We start from the raw sequence: 18,849 nt of genomic DNA, 5'->3' as shown, positions 1-18,849 counted from the left end.
AATTACAGTTGTCTTCGTATATCTTGAGAGCTGCGCAAAGATGGCTTCTCGAGGTTGTTGACTTGTCTAGCCTAATGTATGCTCGATATGGGGTACTCGTGAAAGAGGACGATGTGTGTGTGTGTGTGTGTGTGTGTGTGTGGAGGCTATGGCATGGACGAGTGCAGGGTAGCGAGAGGACACACACACACACACACACAGACTCACACACACATGGAGATGAAGCAGGTGAATTTTGGTGATATATGAGTTTTTTTGAATGTTTTTTTTATGTATGTTGAGGTTATTTTTCCTCAGTGCCTATGTCTTGATTCTTAGGGTGATATTCTATCGTGTGTATCGATTTTTTTTTTTAATTCTGTTTTTGCTTTTTCTTCCTCGTCCACTTTTTTTTTTTTTCTCTCTGTTTGGTGTCATGTTTTCTTCTTAATTCTTCATCTTCTTCATCATCATCTTCTTCTTCTTCTTCTTCTTCTTCTTTTTGTTTTCATATTCATCTTTCTTCTTCTTCATCCTCATCTTTCTATCAGTCCCCATCTCTTCATATATTTCACTGATATAGTATTCGCCGTCGCTGCATGTGATCCTCGGTTTAATTCTTTCCAAACCTACAAAATTAGAACTGTAGCCTATATTGGAAGGGCCTACATCAATTAAGTTTCCTTTCCTTTCGATCGTTCATAAACTCCACGCGCGGCCTCGACAAGTCTGACAATGTAATGGACTTGTTTGGGTTGACTTGATCTTCGACACTTAAAAATGTGACCTTGCATGGCTGACCCCTCCCGAGGTTCCTTGGAGGGATTGCAGACAACAGAGTCACTTTGTTGGGGAGTGAGGAGAGACTTTTATATACAAGGCTGTTTGCTGTTTTCCTCTTCAGTGGCTCAATTGTTAATTCCCTTTGTGGACCCATTAATAAGACATGCTTTTTGAGGGGTGGAATTATGTCGATTCAACCTACGTCAATATCCTAAAGTCACATGATTGGTTGCTTGATTTTTTTTAATGTTCTGCCTCTAGTGCTGGTAGGCTCTCCTGAGGGGCCTCTTGAACGACCCTTTGAGTATACCGCCCCAGCCCGTTAGTAGCGCAGGCGAATTTGATTTATAGTGGTGCCGTGATGTAAGACTGATTTGTAAAGTTTGCGTGGTGGACAGCATGGGTTCAATTTGGTGACCATCTGTTTTCCTTTCGATTTTCAGATCTATTGCGTGAGAAGACTTTATTCATAACAATATTTGAATTTCGACCTTAATTCCAACCTGGCCCATCTCCATGCAGTTCCTCTCTCTCTCTCTCTCTCTCTCTCTCTCTCTCTCTCTCTCTCTCTCTCTCTCTCTCATTTTAGATGTATGTATATGTATGAGTAGGTACCTATATATGTATTTATGTATGTATGTATGCATGTAGCTATATTTATCTATCTATCTATCTAAATCTAACTATCTGCATCTCGTCCATTATGTAGGAATGCAAGTATGTATGTATTTATGTATGCATGTACGTATGTAGCCTATCTATCTATCTATCTATCGAGAGCTGCAGGGTTACCAGATTATCGTACTCAGCACATAGTACTTTCCGGTTTCTGAACCATAACTATAGCCAAAAAACTCAATAACTACCGGTTTTAACAATAACTTCAAATGAATAACGTAATTTGTGAAGGTATGACAGTTTTGGGTCTGAGAATGATAAAGACAGTGTTCTGAGTACGATAATCTAAAACATCTGATGAGCCAGGCACGGGCAGCTTGAATAAGTGAAAATAAGTGACTTTATTGCAGTTAAGAAAGTTACGTAATACTGAAAAGGAAAGTGTGTAAATAAGAAGGAAAGAGGAACGAGAGGAGGAGGACCTAAGAAACGATACAATGCGTTACAGGTCAAAAGAAGAAGAAGAAGAAGGAGAAGAAGGGGGCGTCTTCAAATGGTAGGGAGAAATTCTTTGTTTTTTACATGCTTCTTTGATAGAACGGTCGTGTTTTTAGGGTTGTAATTGGTAAGAACAAGGGCACACCTCCTATTTACTATAATATGCTTTCACACACTAGTTCTAGATACGAAAAAGGAAATATTTTGGTAAACGGTTGTTCTTACATGTCTCACACTCGTAATGTAGATCTTGTTATTCTGAGTCTTTTGAACCCCATAAGGCGCTTCAGCCAGACTCGTGAAGTGGCCTATGAGTGAAGAGTTGAATATGAACTCTTGCCCCGCCACTGTTTAGTCCCTGTGTGAATGACATTTATACAGAATGACACCCAACTCACGACCAGTTAACACTGACAATGTTTGCAACTTTTTTTCTGATAGATTTCAACATGCTTATCTCGACTGTCACTGATGCCCATTTTTGTGGCAAATTTTATATTCCTGAGAGTTGATCGAGTTGGGCTGCGATAGGTTACTATTTCAGTGGCTGTTGGCTTCTATTTTAGTTGGAATGGGTTACTCTCTTCAGCAGTGATGGGTCATTTTTTATAGTGTAAAGGTTGGTATAATGTTGTTTTGGTGTTCAGTGTTTGGATGAATCTGGCAAAAATTGGAAAATTGGGATAATATTCACGAAACCGTAGCCTCCTCTGGCGGCGGCTGTGGTGGCAGTCCAGCCGGTGTTGTGAGAAATACCTCCTCGCAAAAATAAGTCGCATATACATGGGGGGGATTCCAGGGGGGGGCTGTGCCCCCCCTGGTTAGGAGGTTATGTAAAGTTCGGTTTGAGTAGTTTAAATACGCTTCCCCACTCAAAACCCTCGATTTTCCATGGGTGTCCAAGTTGAGCAATTTTGCGGCTGCAGTGACGGGTCCACAAAAGGCATTGAAAAGTCAATTATTTAGTGATTTCCGGAGAAAAATACTATCCGTGATAAACAACATCATATTTTGTCCAGAAATAAGCAGTCAGCATCCCAAAATTAGTAGGCTACACTTTTGTGAATATTCCCCGAAAATTGAGGTGGTCCCTTGTTCTTAGCATTACTGACAGTAGAAAGCCAGTCATTGTGGCTCCTATGGTATTACTTCTGTGAAACTCGTCAAGCATCATGGGTTACAGTTCCTTGGCCCCACTGAATGTGACTATGCAGATTTTTCAATGACTAAGTCAAGCAGACAATTTAAACTAAGACAAACTTCCATTACAGTTAGAATTTTCTGTTGACACCAAGAAATAGGAGTTTAGGTTGGAAGCAGCAACCCCAAAATTTTGCCATTGTGAGCTGATATGATGCCTTCCTTCAGGGCATTGGGGCATCATGAGTGAAGTGACACCCACAGGGGCAGTGCCAAAGGATGCGTGTATGGAGGGCTTTGAGGGGAGTGCACTTGTAGGAAGCAAGTGTGGCACCAGCACACCACTGCACAAATCATGCCTCACAAATCCACCAACGGCAACACTTCCATCACCGCTGGCATGCAGCACACCCCCCAGCCACAACAAACATCAGACTGCACATGCTACACACACCCCAAAAGCTGCCACTCCATATGCTGGAGTAACCTATATGGTCGAGTATATGAGAGAGGAGGGACAGTCAACACCTTTGCCCTTAGACCCACACTTGTTCCCAGGGGGCCTCCAACCAGGGGATGTGGTGGAAGTCTGGGGTAACACTGGCTGTGGCAAGTCAGTGCTCACTCTCAGCCTAGTTGCTTCAGCTCTCCTTCCTGCAGAATGGTGTGGCATTGAGCTTGGGGGCTGCAGCACAGGGGTCACCTTTATTGATTGTGACCAGCACTTTAGTATCTTTCAACTAGTCAACTTGATGTACAAGAAAGTTAAGGCACAGATAAAACTAGCCAAGGATGCCTTAAATAATTACAGAAAGGGTAAGACTGCTGAGAAGACTCCTATTCACAGTGTTAAAGAAGTTACAGAACTTTTGAAAAGTAACAAAGCCAGTTTGAAGACAAAGATTGAGGAGATGGTGCAAGACTGCCTGAAGTCTCTGTACTACATCAAATGTGTGGAGAGTGTGCAATTCCCAATAGTCTTTGCCTCCATGGAAGAGCACCTCGCCAAGCACAGTGATGTCTCACTGGTGGTCGTTGACAGTCTCTCGGCCTTCTGCTGGTACGACTGGGCCTACCAAGGAGCTGGAAAGTTTTACAGATTGAAAGAATACTATGACAGGGTGCTGAGTGTTCTCCTGGCCAACATCAGGAAGTACAAGGTGGTGCTCCTCACTGTGAAACAAGCACTCTTCCTGAAGAGCTTGGAGGAGACTCCAAGAATGGATCAGGCTAAAGATGAAGAGGAGCCATACCATCGCCAAGAAGGAAAAGGACAGCGTGGCGAGATCGATGTAGACATGGCGGAAGGTGATGATATGGAAAACATGAAGTTGAGCGAATATCTTGGTTATGAATGGGTTAGTAGTGTCACATGGAGGGTCATTCTGTCAAAAGTAAGAGCCAGTTCCTTGAGTCCTTCAAGTGTGTCACCCAAAGGGTCTAGCAGCAGGAACTTGCCGCACAGGAGTGATGTGATGTGTGAGGAGGAGGAGGCAGTGTTCTCAGCAGAAGTTGTCAAGGATAAGCAGAGAAAGTGGTTGTTCTTTGTCATTGATGAGGAAGGAGTAATTTGGAGACAGGCAGCTTTGGGTCACTAGGTGTTATTTTATACAACTTTATGGACTGAATTTTATTGGCATATTTATTTTAACTTGCTTTTACATTTAGCTAAAGTATTTATTTATTTTCTGTTGGTGCATAATGTTCTATGGAGGATTTGTTCTCTGCCCTTTTAAGTGTTGTTTGGTATCTTTTTAATTTTTATTAATTTGCTCAATAAATTGTGATTTTGACACTGGTTATAGTATCCTTTTCAGTTACATTTCTATATGCCTGTGTTGCACTCTGGATGAATGGCATATATAGACTCCACAGAGGAGAAAGGAGCCTGCAGATTGTTGATATATTGTGTGAAAGGGAACATTACTGCAAACCATGAGGATTTTTTTTTTTTTTTTTTTTTTTTTTTCAGGAACTCTGCTGCTTTTCTAGTGCCTTAGTTTGCGGGTATTATAGGGTGAATCTGGGATATAGGCACAGTTAACAGGAAGTGTTTTTCCTTAAGATTTTTGTCTGATTTAATCATGTAGCCTAATATTTTTTTCGAATATGTACGTATAATACAACTGGAGGTAGAATTCTTCAGTTAATGTACCTCTTAACCCTCTTTAGTTACTTGTCTATAAATAATAATAAGGTTTACTCAAAAGGTGATTTTGACATCCAAACGGGATAACACTAAGCAGTGAAACCTATACATATGCGAATTTATTCGATTTTCGACCCTTTCGAGTCGGTTTTCGAGCCCAGTTACTAAATACTAAGTTTAACATTTGCATTTTGCCGTCGATTGATACTAATAACTTTTCTGTAACCCCAGAAATAAGGGAGTTACGGCGATTCGCACCAAAGCGGTTGATTTTTCAAAATTCGCCGCAAAATCAAAAGAGAAAGACGTCCATTACTTGAGATGTCTCTGCACTAAGACATAGGCCTACTTGATGGTGATAGGACTTTGAGAGTTAAAAGAGGCTGTAAACAAGATTTCAAAAACATTGAAATGTGAAATACTGTCATATTACCTAAGGGATGAACTATACTGACACTGAGGTGTAACGGGGATATATGAGTGAAAATGCCGCGTGTGCGGGCAGGCTGGGACTGGGATCGGCGGATTTAAGGTTGTAAACAAACCTTTAATTGCCTACTCTAGGATGCCAGTGCCTAGCCAGGCGATAACTATGTGAGTGTTGGCACTCTACAGGACACACAGCGGACTGCACACCTATCGAGGACGCTACAGCAGTACACAGGGCCCTATAAGACAACACCTCCAGCTGGTGTTCGGCTCAAACCCGTCATGGCGCAGGTAAGTGTTTATAGTAGCACCATCTATGCTTGGCTCATGCTGCCCCCCGGAACTCTTTCTTAATTTACTTGGAAAGTTCTCCTAGGGCCCGGGTTGATAGGTGATCTTGACAGCATGTCGATAGTCTGAAGCCCCGTTCACACTGTGTCGACTCTGGGCCACGACAACCCAGCGACGCAGGATACACGACATCTTGGGTGTGAAATGATAATGTGAAAGGGTTGCTACGTTGTCGGAAAGAGGTCTAGCAACGATCGCCGAATGATGACGTGGCCCAGAGTCGGCACAACGTGAACGGGTCCTGCCACTAGGCGGTAGCTGAAAAATCCCAGGTTGTAGCGGCGGATTCGAACCCGCATCGTCCAATACACAGCTAACATGAAACCAGCACGCTAATCACTCAGCCACCGCTGAGCATATGTTCCTCTTAGCTCACTGTCTACCATTGTTTATGCAATTAGAAAAGACAAACCAATTTCTTTTTCATTCTTTTTTTAGTTATGATAATGCTTTAAGAAAATGAGTTGACTATGTCAGAAGAAATGTAAATAAATATGATGTTTAAACATAATTTTTTACAATGCTCTGTTTGCCTGAAAACTCCGTAGTGTCATATCCTGTGTTGTGCACAACATTTATGGTTGATTTCCATCATATCTATTATCAGATACTGCTCAATTTATTTTTAGGTAGATACATAAATGTTGATTTCTCACATAAACTTATTGTTGGTAGACCAACATAGTAAAATTACATTTTGCATTCACTAGCCAGCTGGTGGTCTGAAACATTAGGACCTGCTGCTTACTGTCTGGTCGGCGGGAGCTTGCACAGTGACACCAACATACAGCCAGAATGCATCGTGTGTGAACTTCCATCCAGGGATCCTCGTAAACATTGCGATAGAAGTAGCGTTACTGGCCTCAACGAAGGCATAAGGAATGAGCTTCAGGAGGGTGGCTTGTCGCCTTGCTGTTACAGTGGCGATGAGACTACCAAATCCGTGTCGCCTGTAGCCCTCGTCCGTCATCAGCATCCCAATATCTCCTAGAAAACTGGTAGCCACCCAGGCAACAGGCAGCTCCTCGTCCCCCGCCACAGGCAGACTGTCGGGTCCACGGTGGTGTCTTGAGTCACGCCTGAGTCCCGGTACTCCCACGAAGGGCACATGCTTGGCCAGGCGGCTGAACAGTTCCAGGTGAGCCATTCCACCAAATTTAGCTCTCTGGACCAGATAGTGGACCCCTGCCCTGCCCAGCAGGCACACACGGAACCCTGGACCAACCCTGGAGTAGACATGAGGCAAGATAAAAACATGACACTGACAATTCAAATCAGTACAGTTAGAGCTCGCATCTAACGGGTAATAGGTATACCAGGAAACACTAATTAGATTTGCATTCATTAGTAAATACTAGGGTGAGGAGTAAATAAGATAAATAGGAGAACAGTGTATACGAACGATTGGACAGATATTCGTTAAATGGAGACACAAATATAGGCGATAACTGATAACCGATACCCGATATAAATCCACAATTCCGATACTTGCTAGCGACAAGTCCGATAGGCGAAAACGGTACTATATTGGTATTTAAAAAAAAAAAAACGAATTCAAATTTTCATTATCTGTATTTTAGAAAACTTACAAAACCTGAAAACCACACGTTGACACGTGTGATTATATTTGGTATGCCTATGTGAATGAGCTATGTAGGTAATAATGACGGAAAGTGTGCATTACTTTATAGATAGCCTACTATCATCGCCTTCAGTGCTCGTTTTGCAGGGCCCGTTCTCCCTTGAAAACTTACAGTATTATGATTGTACTTTGTTTCTTAGGTGATGTCATTGATTGTTTAAGTAGTGTCGTTATTCAACTAAGTTTCGAATATTTTTTAATCATGAAAGAAGCTAGTAGATTATCTCAATCATATATATTTGGTACGTGTCTTTGATACAATCTATGATGTCATCAACAGCCAATCAGGTGAAAGGGGGGCGGAGCTTAGCCAGAATGGGGGAGGGACTTCTCGGTGCAAATTGGCCAAGCTAATTTGGACCGACTATAGTTAGATTTGCATTCATTAGATGCAGATACATATACCACTGGGGAAAAATTAAGATATTGGATAACAAGTGTATATGATGAATGAGTAATACCACCAGCACCACCACCCTCCTCCCTCCCCTCATTAGATACGAATATGGTAGAGGCCCAGTAGTGTCGCTAGATGTGAATTTGTGGGATGTGAACTCGTTAGATGCGAGATCCTACTGTATGTGGGTTGCAGGAGGAGTTGCACACTGCCTCTCATCATGCACACAGTCATGATTTATAGAGTTATTCTTATGCCGTCTTCCTACATCTGGGCTGTCAAGTGAAATCAACTTAATTCAGTTAAAACCATGAACACATCCACATATCAAACCTCTTGGGCTGTGTGTGTAGATGAGGTTGGTAGGTAAACGCGACCATTGGATGGATGTTCATGCTGGCGCCTTTTTCCTCCGTGAGCTTTTGCATAAGATCCAGCAGGTAACGAGGAACAGAATGGATGATGAGACTACTGCCCCAGTTGACAAAGGCTGCTGCTTTCAAAGCCTCGAATAGCTGATCCACCTCCTCCGTGCAGAATATCGCGATGCGCTGCTTCTTTGGCTGAAACTAAGAGAGAGAGAGAGAGAGAGAGAGAGAGAGAGAGAGAGAGAGAGAGAGAATCTTGTATACATCATGACTAAAGTAAATTTATTAGACCAATTTTTTTTTTCCAATCTCTGCCTAAAGGTGTAGTGATTAGCACGCCTAGCTACGAATCCATGGGGCCAGAGTTCGATCACGCACGCAACGTGCAGGCTCAAAGTTGTTCGAAGATCTTCAAACTTTTTTACTTTCAAGCAACTTCTAGAACAGTGTGTGTGTGTGTGTGTGTGTGTGTCCTTACCGTCCCCCAATACACCACAGCATGTGTCGGGCCGGCCCTGCAGGACGTAAAATCTGCCGTGCGAGGCGTAGCCGCCGCCGTGCAACGTCAGGTTGTTGTATAGCTGTCGGCAGGGAAGGAAAGGAAGTGGTCACTCATATCAGTATTAAGAATTAAAGCTCATTAGTCTTGCTAGGGAAACGTACAGAACGTTATATACATACTTAAAGAAACGCTTTAAATGTCCCTACTGCGCACGGTACTGATCTTGTCTATATATATGTGCTCTTGCGGTCAAATGTTTTTTTTACATCGCTTTTAAAAGTCAATTCTGGTTTCAAGAACATATCTGTACAAGAAAGAACCATAATTCTACCATTGTTCGAATCTATTAAGATTTCTACATAAATATAGTATGGTCTCTCTCTCTCTCTCTCTCTCTCCGTGGCGCAGTAAGGGACGTGTGGTTTAATCTTCTATCGGGCCATGATAGCAGCTCGTCCTTGGTGTCCAGCGGAACAAGGGTAGGGGAAGCCTTGGCGCCTCCTCCAAGTCCGTCCATGGTGCAGCCACGTTACTAACCACACGGGCACAAGGAAGAGGTGGGATTCCATACACAGGCAACACTACCCTTAGCTCTTTTCCTGTTCACTTCCTTATCACTTAGTGTACACGCCACCTTTTGCCATTGGTTTCGTATCACAACTCACAGGGGAACTAATAACTTAATAGCTATTCTAAAGGTGTCGTGCGTGGGCGCTCATAATTAACAGGAAGTGTGTTTTCCTCAGATTTTTGCCTGATTTAGTCATCTATACTATATTTTTTAGACTATGTATTATATATAATGGATCTTTCCGGTTATACGAACTATCGATTTTTTGGGTATTTTTACATTTTTTCAATGTATTTTTTTCCGTAGAATCCTAAAATGACAATTTTTTTTTGGAGAAACCAATAGGTAAAAATATTATTCAGTTATTTTTATTTATTCCTATAATACTGAAGAAAAATGAAGAAATTTTTTTTCTCTTTTTCCTCAAAAATCACCTAACCCTAACTAACCTAACCAACTACCTAACCTAACCCTAACTAACCTAACCTAACCTAACCTAAACTAACCCTAACCTAACCTAACCCCTCTTCCAGGTATGTCTTATTTGCATTTAAAAAAAAAGAAAAAAGAAAAAAAATTTCTTCTTTATCTTCTTCAGTAATGCATATAAAAAAATTGAAAGTTAAATAACTTTTTATTTATCCATTCAAAAAAAAAACACAAAACATTGGAAAAAAAAAAAAAAAAAAAAAAAAAAAAAAAAAAAAAAAAAACTATATAATAAAACTGCAGCTCGATTTCTGTGGCGTTAATATACCTTTTGAAACCTTTTAGTTAATTTATGAATACTGATAATCAATCATAATCGTTCAATGATTACATGTTTACTCAAAAGTTGACTTTGACATCCGAACGGGATAACAATAAAAATCCTACCCGATGGTGTTGGGACTTTGGGAGTAAAATGAGGTTATAAGCAAGATTTCAGAGTAAACGCTGAAATGTGAAATTTTGTCAGAGTACCTAAGGAATCAACTATACTGACACTGAGTGGTAACAGGGGGATATTATGAGTGAAAAAGCCGGGTGTGCGGGCAGGCTGGGACTGGGATCAGCGAATGTAAGGTTGTAAACAAACCCTAATTGCCTGCTCTAGGGTTCTAGCCAAGCGTCTGATAACTATGTGGGTGTTGGCACTCTACAGGACACACATAGCGGGCTGCACACTTCACGAGGCCGCTACATCACTGGGCAGGACACCCCGGGCCCTCGTAAGACGATACCTCCAGAGTGGACAGAGAAACGCCAGCAGTTACACAAGCAAGGACTCTACCAGGCTGCTCCTCGACCATGAGTACGCCGTTCAGAAGGATACGGTGCTCTACAGGAATGACAACAAGAAGTTATACAGGCAAGGCTTAAATCTTTCATTAAATATATACTGAAATGCAGACACAAACAACAATGCCTATTACTGCTGCTGCTACATAAACGTGTCATATTCCAAAATCAACTAGCTGAAAACCAATGATTTATAGAACTGTTGGAGAAAATCATTACAGACTGCATCTATGATTTGTATAGCTAAGAGGGTAGGTTTCAGATAGCTCCAATGAATCTAATTATGTCAAGTCTGTGATCATTGATGTGACAAAAAAATCCCAGATTCACCCTTTGATAAAATTGTTGGAAGTTTTTGTATGAAATTACCTCCCATTAAATCATTAATGTCAGTAGGGAGAAATTGCACTATTTTGGGTAATTTGCACTGAGTCATAATAATACAATTCTAATTTACTGTGCAACTGAAGCATAGCAAGAATATAGTGACAGAGTTCAGAATATCACCCTTCCTTCTATTTCTTTTCTTCTTCAGGGTGATGAATTTCTTTGGGATGTCACAGTTTTTCTTCTGGACCTACCTGAGCCACTTTGCCTTCACAACCATGAAGAGTGTTCAGATCCCCGAGGAGCAGAAGGAGAACAAAGACCTGCCATGGTGGAAAAAGACAGACTTTGGCAAATACAGGAGTGGGATAACTATTGCAAGCTTTCTAGTTGGTGGGTAATTCTTTGTTCTTATAATATTAAATGAATTGTTAGAGGATATTTTCAACAGTACATTGATATAAGAATTATGGGCAACATTCCAGTTTCCACATATGTTTTTTTGTAATAGTGGGTTTAGTACATAAGTAAGGTAATGATCAGTATATAGTTTTTAGTATGCACTGATGAGCTAGGTTGCATTCAGATTACATTTGATGTCTTTCTCTGGGGAGGCTGGGGCACACTGGCTCTCTGTTGGATGTACACGCTGCGCTCCGTCAGCTGTCTTGTGTTGAAGAGGGGCGGCAGAGAGCTCCTGTTCATCACCTTTGCTCCCTTTGGTCGTAACAAGTCCATGTTGGTGCCCCTTGAAAAGGTCAGTGTTTATGAGTACCTAGTCCAGAATTTGGTGACTTTACCAAGTGTACGATATGTATTGGAAATAGGGGAAAAAATTATAGTCATGATAATGCTATTATTCTGCCTATAACTAAATAAGTCTGAAGTATTATTTGTCAATTATTTACACAAAAGCCATCCAACTATTTCTTTTTTTTTTTCCTTTTTTGTTTTCCTATCTAGGTCTCAGCCAAGCAAAGCAGACTCTCCTCTCGGGTCAACCTGCCCCTCAAGGTTCAGGGGAAGTCATTGTATTACATCCTGGACATGAAAGGCCAATTTACCAACTCTAAGCTTTTTGATTATTCTGCTGGCCTCAGGAGGCATTGGGCCCAATGAGGGTGGGTAAGGTAGGGAGCTGTACTGTAACTATGAGGCAGATGGTAGCCTTCTTGTTGTCCTACACTCTCTGACAGACTGACTTCCATGTAGGTGGCACAACACTCCTTTTAAATACTCTCTTCCAAGCCTAGTGTCAGTCTTGTGAAAACACTGTTGTCATGGAGTAACCCTTGTGAACATATGTTCCTCTTAGCTCATTGGACATCTGCCCTTATTTATGTAAATAGAAAAGACAACCCAATTTCTTTTTTTATTCTTTTTTGTTGTAATAATGCAAAAAAAAAGTTTACTATGTCAGAAAAATTGTAAATAAATTTGATTTTTAAACAATTTTTTTATAATGCTGTGTTTGCCTGAAAACTCTGTAGTGTAACATATCCTCTATTGTGCACAACATTTATGGTTGGTTTCCATCATATCTATTATCAGATACTGCTCAATTTATTTTTAGGTAGATATAGAAAAGTTGATTTCTCACATCAACTTATTATTGGTAGACCATTGTAGCAAAACTACATTTTGCATTCACTTTTTTTTTTCAATTAGTCAAAGTAAAACTAAGTCTCCCTGTCGGGAGGAGGTGACTGTTGGAAGATCTTGTCTAATTTACATTTAGAAAAGTATATAGTCTCAATTATCATTTTAGTAATATCGCACCAATGATATTTTGTAGCTGGGTTGCAACTCGTTCTTTAATCTTTATTTCCACAATATACTAATCAGATTGAAGGATGTAAATTCAAAGCTGTAGGTGACACTTTCAAGAGGGGGAGTGTATATACTTTTAGACACATTTCTAACCATCTTTTGTAGGGAATCCTGTCGTTTTGTGAGAGCACACGACATATGTATTGCACTGGTGTGCTCCTGAACTGCCTCTTTTACCGTATAAAAAAAAGGTTCTTAAATATTCCTCCACTTTGATGTGCGTGACATCTGAGCCGCGTTTCAATGAAAGTAAAGTATCCAGTGGCCCTTCCTGTAACAAGATAATAAAGCGCCAGATGAAGACCCCCCTCCTCCCCTGGACCTTAATTTTTTTTTTTTTTTTTTTTTTTTTTTTGGGTATGTGGGCACCACCACCCACCACCAGACACCAGTTCAAAATTGATATATATATATTAAACATAAACAAATTCAGTTTTTGCCTTTAGTTAAGAGTTAGTAGCAACCTGGCGCGTTGCAGGTGAGTGGGCTAGGGGTCAGTTTTGCTATTTAAATAATGGCGCAAGATCAAATTGTTTTTGCTGCATTTAACTGCAGCAATAGCATTTTCTCTTGAAGCACTTTACAGAAAATTGAATTTTCACCCTAAACTGACGAATATCCCAATAAGTGCTAGCCTTAGCAATCATGGTCAAGCAGTCACAGGTGTGTTGCACTCGTCAGTCCGACACTTGCTTAAATAGCAGTGATGGCTCTAGCCCACACATATCGCAGCTTGCGTTTCGCCGGCGGCGAGTAGTCCCTATTTCGAGATGTCTGTAGTCTGTATGCCAGGCACAGGGCTGTAGCAGCGGACGGACTTGGCACGGCCGCGGCGCGGACAAGAATACAAACGGTGCCGCTCTCTCAGTGCACGTTGTCACTGTCTCCGTCACCCTAGACGAGACAATGGCTTTCGAACTCACAGAATACCCGCCGCGGAGCTTTTGTGAGAAATACAGGAAGTTTTTGGCCCCGAAAGGCTCCCTGCTGCCACCTCAGCAGGCCCTGAAGAACAAGAACCTCGGCCCGGCGGCGGCGGAGACGCTGAAGAAGGCGTTCAAGATCACCATAAAAAAGCTCCGTAAAATGAGGTCCGCGTGTGCCGCCTGTGACAAGAAGGAAGGTGAGCTAGATACTGGCGAGGGGGTGTAGAGGCTACCGAGTTGCGTGTTACCTTCATGGTCCTGTCTGTGTCATGTGAGGGAGCTGTGGGCTAGCCAGACCTTAACATCCCAGTCTCGGGGGAAATTAGAACAAATGTTTTGTGCTGGACTGACAAGTTGAATCATCTTTAGGGAATGAATTGAGTGTTTTTAAGGATAGATATGAAAATTAGTTTTGTCATTTCCATAAAGCATTTCATACGTATTGAAAACTGCTAGGATAATTTTTTGAGTTCCACAAAAAATTGCATTAACGACCTACTTTATGCCCTTAACTTTTCCCATTCCTAACTATTTGATCATGGTAAATATTAGGATAGGGTGAAGATATTTACTGAGCACCTTTTGGCAAGTGAGGTTGGTATTTATTTAGTTATTTACAAAGTAACTCGACAAATAAGTCAATGTTGTGTAATTATTTACTAAGCAACTGCATAATTGGTAAAAAATAGTAGCCTGCTTCTGCTTAACTAGACAAAAACTATTAAATAACAAAACCTCACTTTAACCTAATGGATAGTAACCTAACCATAAAAAGTGACAGCAGGTTCCATTTCTCTAATTCCTTTGCTGTCAAATCTTGTATGCAATTTACCCATTTATCCATTTATCTTCTTGATTATGAAAATGGACTAACAGATAGAAATGTGTAATCTAAGACAAATCCCAAGCAAATGAAATTGAAACATGCTGAAATAGATGAAAATGAGTTTTGCAAGGCGTAAACAACCTAATCTATCAGGAGTGTCACTGGAGTGCGGGGAGTGCCATGCTGTGAGGTATTGCAGTGAGGGGTGTCAGCAGTCTCGACTTGCCTCGCACCGCCTCGTGTGCCAAAACCTGAAGGATGAGCTGGTGGATCAGGTGAGCTCTTATTATTATTATTATTTATTTATTTTCTATTATTATGATGTGTGACTATTATTACTCTTCCTCTCCACTATATTACTTCTTGCTCCTCATTTTCTACTTCTTCCTTTTATTCTGTCAATTCATCTGTTTATAATTCTCTCTATTCTCTTTTGGTCAGTGTTTTCCAGCAATCTCTTTCCCACGCTATTTTCCCTGTCTGTATGTGTATTAATCTGATCATGTGCCCATTTGTTCAGCTGTCCATCCCTCTGTCTTTATGTAAGTATCTCTTGTCTCAGTCTCTTCTTAATCCTTACTCTTTCTTTAATTTATCTGTCCACTTGTCTATTTGCATGCATAAATATTCATCTGATTATAGTATATCTGAATATGTCTGTCCATCCGTCAGATTGTTTGTAGATTTGTCTCTTCTCTCAGTTTCTTCCTAAGGGACATATTCTTAAACGTTTCAGGGCTCACACACCCATATTTGATAAGGCTTTTGAAGGAGTTGTGGGTATTTCCATGGGTAGATTTATGACCCTGGTGGTAATATGCCATGAACGTGAAAAAACACTCATGGGAACCTTTCTGATGACCTTTGTGGCATTTAGAAATATTTGTTGTGAGAGTAGGGAGCATCTGAGAATACCACCCCAAGCCTCATGCAATCCATTTATCTGTAGGTGTTGGAGTGCCTGCCGTCACCTGTCACACTGGGCCCCCAGATCCTGAGGGGGCGAAGGGGGCTGGTGAGGGACTGGGAAGACTGGTTCAACAATCACACTCACCTGAATGACAGCTGCATATCCGCAGCGCAGGTCGTTTATATGTGGTGGGAGTACACCAGCCTTCCCAACCCTGGTGAGTGTTTATGTGTGTGTGTCTTTAAACCTTGTTGTGTTTACCTACTTTTGATATTAACCGGTAGATGGTCCAAAATTCAGTCAGTCAGCTTTGTATGGCAGAAATATAACAACACTATATATCTATATATAGACGATAGTTAAAACATCTGTTATGCGGCGTAACTATATTTATGCTATGGTCCTAAGGTCAGCAGTGACTATATATAGACCATTAATTTTTGGGGGAGCTACTCTTCAAATACTGCTGCCGTCTAAGGGTTAAGTAAGAAGTTAATGCTCATGTCCTGTCTCCATGTCTATTTTATTAAGTTAAAAGAAAATAGAGTAGAAATTGTTGCTTTAAACAGGGGATCAGGAGCTCCAGGCATCACTGCAGAGGATTTTCAGCAACATTTTCAGTACACCACTGACCATCAGTCTGTGTGCCTCCTGGTTCCCTGGCCTTCAGCCCTCACAGCGGGATGAGGCACAGGAGTTCCACATTCACCTGCTTGGGGCGGATGAGCCAGAGGTGAAGGCAGTGGAAGAAGGGATCATCCAGGTAAGAGGAGATCAAGAATACCTTTATTTCTTAATTGTTAGTCTTTTAATGATCAGATTAGCCATTATCCTTACTCATTAATGATGTGGTGTGTGTGAATGTTTATTGTTTAGTTACGTTGTTGCTCACTAAGAATTTTTACCAGTCACTTTGTGTGATTTTTTAGTTTGTGGTTGTCCTGTCAGTTATCCTTGGAATTGTTATTGTCCAGGATTATATTTTTAATATAATTATTCTAAGCTAACCATATTCACATCTCTAGACATAGTAAATGTAGGCACATCCCTACAAACCAGTTGTTTTGTAACTTTTTAGGAAGAGCCTTGTCAGTACTTAACATTCCTAACTAACATTTACTTTATCTGAAGCCATGATCATCTGGAACTACATCATGGCTGAGAAGTAGTAACCTCTTATCCTGGGGTGAAAATTGCTAATAGTGTCTGTTCCTTGGAAATCTATTTATCTTCTGGTAAGCAAGATATGATTATTTTCTTCAGAAATATCAGTATTCTCATGTCTTACTAAATTTATTGACAAAATGGATGATGATATTCTGACCCTAAGTTTTGGTGATAAGGTAATATAGAATTGTCATCGTGATTAAAGAATGGTCATATAAAATGTGTGTCTGTGTCTCCCTTCACAGATTGCCAGTCGAACGTTGGGTCGCCTGGTGGTCGTGACCTTGGTGGCACCTGACCTCGCCCACCACCCACAAACACTCGCCTGGTCGCCGACAAACCCTTGCTTGGTGAATGGCTCATTCTTTACCCTCTTTCAAACTTCCTTACCATCTTTACCTCCTTCACCCTGGCTCCTTTCAGTTTGATTTTTATGGTTATGTGCAGCATTCATTCTGTGTTGTCTTGTTTTCTTTATAACTTTATTTGTGATTGCTCATACTGCTCATAATTTTTGTTTGTCGCTATAGTGTCTTTTACATAGCCTTTCCGCAACAGATGGTGCCCAAAGTGAAGGCTGTGGCTTACCCAGGACTCTACCATGATTTTTGGTGGGAACACGTGGCTGTGGCGGACCCGACGCAGCAGGTGTGTGTGTGTGTGTGTTCCTTCCTATTTCCATTTTTATGAGATTTATCGAAGCTTATATGAGGCATTTGGCAAATGAATGAATATAGGAATGAATATCTAATAAAATATAGACCTGATATAATATAAAGCATCAAGAAGCCCTGTATTGTGTTTGTCAGGTGAGGCGGCCAGACGTAGCGCTGGCCATCCATCCTGGCGTGCACACAGACGCTATGATGGCCCTGTGGCGGCCCACCCTCCAGCTGCTGGCCAAAGAATGCGTCCCCCTGGCCATGACCACCTACAACCTGGCTGAATATGAGCAGACACTGGAGGTACTGCATATGCCCTCTCCATTCTAATTTGGTAGTGGTGTAGTAGTTACATGGGTGGTTATGGTTTTAATAGTAGTAGTAGCAGTACCAGTTGTATGTTTGATAGCAGCAGCAGTAGTAGTGACACTATAATATACTGTAATAGTAGTCTTAACCTGAGATGTGAGGAGAAGCATAATATTGTGTGGACCCTTCATCCTCACATGCCTTTACTCTCACTTTTCAGAAACTCTCTCCTCTGGGCCTGAACATCATCAGCAAGGGAAAAAACCCACTTGGGTCGCTGCACGCCAAGCAGACACCCTATGAGCCTGATCATATCTGGGCTGCCAACAGCTACTTCATCGCCATTGATAACAGATGTGCTGAAGACAAGGAAAATCAAGGCAACTTCTTCTAAAAGACCAGCCTTTTCTCTTCAGACACGCACACACACAGACACATGCATGCTTAACAAATGTGTGGCCAGAATAAGTGATGAAAATAAAAGGAAATGTGTGAAGGTGAACTCATTTCTGTCATGCTTTGACCTGGGTTTTTTTCTATTTTTAATTTTAAAAGTTCTGCTTAATTAAATTTTGTACATTTTTTTTTCTTTATAACTGGGAGGGCAAATTTTTCTTTTCAGGCATTAGAATAAGATCCTCGCCTTGCTGCTTTCCACTTAGGCTGAGATGGAGTGAAGCCAAAACTCAAGAAATGAATAATATTTGTAGCCCGGGAAGGAAAGGCAGATCAGAGGAGTGGCCCCGACATGCAATAACCACTCAAGTACTGTAGTCATAACACTGTATGTAGTCTCAAACATCATGTGCCATTTCTCTCATCTCATTGAGGTCTTGGGAATTTTACAGTGGTTTTCAAGCAGAGGAATGCAACCATAGTTCATGCTTTAATTTTTTTTTCACTCTTGCTTGTCATTCGTCAACTTGCTTGCCTAATTTTTATTCCTAATTTTCCTCATTCTTTTAACATAACCTGTAATCTGAGGCATTTATTCAGCTATCTGCTCATTTGATTAACTTTTTTAAATTGCCCTATTATTTTGAATATACTGTTTATTCATGATGATATGCAGTCATGAATGGATGAGGTACTAAAAAGCTGACCTGTCACCAAGGTCAGCACATAATTTGGGTCCACATAGTTCAAAACTTTTTTTCAATATACAAGTCTGTGCTGTATAAATT

The 18,849-nt window shown here is 41.0% G+C and overlaps 3 protein-coding genes and 1 pseudogene across 6 annotated transcripts; 3 read left to right on the top strand and 1 right to left on the bottom strand.

The window, feature by feature from the left end:
* Window positions 1-1,713: 1,713 nt before the first annotated feature.
* Window positions 1,714-5,457, top strand: LOC126999389 (DNA repair protein XRCC2-like). 2 transcript variants are annotated; one of them, XM_050861942.1, is made up of 2 exons: window positions 1,714-1,936; window positions 3,247-5,457. In XM_050861942.1, the coding sequence occupies exon 2, from the start codon at window positions 3,261-3,263 to the stop codon at window positions 4,614-4,616; it is 1,356 nt and encodes a 451-aa protein (XP_050717899.1). In that variant the 5' UTR covers window positions 1,714-1,936; window positions 3,247-3,260; the 3' UTR covers window positions 4,617-5,457. The 2 variants fall into 2 exon arrangements, with proteins under 2 accessions (XP_050717899.1, XP_050717900.1); XM_050861943.1 differs by having other exon boundaries at window positions 1,870-1,936; window positions 3,150-5,457.
* A 436-nt stretch (window positions 5,458-5,893) lies between these two features.
* On the bottom strand, window positions 5,894-9,190 carry LOC126999166 (uncharacterized; annotated as a pseudogene).
* A 1,126-nt stretch (window positions 9,191-10,316) lies between these two features.
* On the top strand, window positions 10,317-12,487 carry LOC126999390 (transmembrane protein 223-like). 3 transcript variants are annotated; one of them, XM_050861944.1, is made up of 5 exons: window positions 10,317-10,336; window positions 10,572-10,778; window positions 11,244-11,428; window positions 11,650-11,792; window positions 11,999-12,487. In XM_050861944.1, the coding sequence occupies exons 1-5, from the start codon at window positions 10,332-10,334 to the stop codon at window positions 12,152-12,154; spliced, it is 696 nt and encodes a 231-aa protein (XP_050717901.1). In that variant the 5' UTR covers window positions 10,317-10,331; the 3' UTR covers window positions 12,155-12,487. The 3 variants fall into 3 exon arrangements, with proteins under 3 accessions (XP_050717901.1, XP_050717903.1, XP_050717902.1); XM_050861946.1 differs by lacking the exon at window positions 10,317-10,336 and adding an exon at window positions 10,471-10,487; XM_050861945.1 differs by lacking the exon at window positions 10,317-10,336 and having other exon boundaries at window positions 10,494-10,778.
* An 859-nt stretch (window positions 12,488-13,346) lies between these two features.
* LOC126999388 (putative protein MSS51 homolog, mitochondrial) lies at window positions 13,347-18,161 on the top strand. The gene is made up of 8 exons (XM_050861941.1): window positions 13,347-13,988; window positions 14,771-14,892; window positions 15,567-15,744; window positions 16,097-16,290; window positions 16,940-17,044; window positions 17,253-17,342; window positions 17,504-17,659; window positions 17,886-18,161. Exons 1-8 carry the CDS (start codon window positions 13,772-13,774, stop codon window positions 18,057-18,059), a joined length of 1,236 nt encoding a protein of 411 aa, XP_050717898.1. The 5' UTR covers window positions 13,347-13,771; the 3' UTR covers window positions 18,060-18,161.
* The last annotated feature ends 688 nt before the right edge of the window (window positions 18,162-18,849 follow it).

Source organism: Eriocheir sinensis, chromosome 16 (assembly GCF_024679095.1).
Source record: "Eriocheir sinensis breed Jianghai 21 chromosome 16, ASM2467909v1, whole genome shotgun sequence".
In the NCBI taxonomy this organism is placed as follows: domain Eukaryota; kingdom Metazoa; phylum Arthropoda; class Malacostraca; order Decapoda; family Varunidae; genus Eriocheir; species Eriocheir sinensis.
Note: the sequence above shows the minus strand (reverse complement) of the source record. Positions and strands in the feature narration are given on the sequence as shown.

Coding starts and splice junctions, on each gene's coding strand:
- LOC126999389 (XM_050861942.1), top strand. CDS start 3,261: ATGAGTGAAGTGACACCCACAGGGGCAGTGCCAAAGGATGCGTGTATG.
- LOC126999390 (XM_050861945.1), top strand. CDS start 10,549: ATGTGGGTGTTGGCACTCTACAGGACACACATAGCGGGCTGCACACTT. Junction 10,779..11,243: donor GACAACAAGAAGTTATACAG/GCAAGGCTTAAA, acceptor TTTCTTCTTCAG/GGTGATGAATTTCTTTGGGA. Junction 11,793..11,998: donor TGTTGGTGCCCCTTGAAAAG/GTCAGTGTTTAT, acceptor TTTCCTATCTAG/GTCTCAGCCAAGCAAAGCAG.
- LOC126999388 (XM_050861941.1), top strand. CDS start 13,772: ATGGCTTTCGAACTCACAGAATACCCGCCGCGGAGCTTTTGTGAGAAA. Junction 15,745..16,096: donor CACCAGCCTTCCCAACCCTG/GTGAGTGTTTAT, acceptor TGCTTTAAACAG/GGGATCAGGAGCTCCAGGCA. Junction 17,660..17,885: donor AATATGAGCAGACACTGGAG/GTACTGCATATG, acceptor CTCACTTTTCAG/AAACTCTCTCCTCTGGGCCT.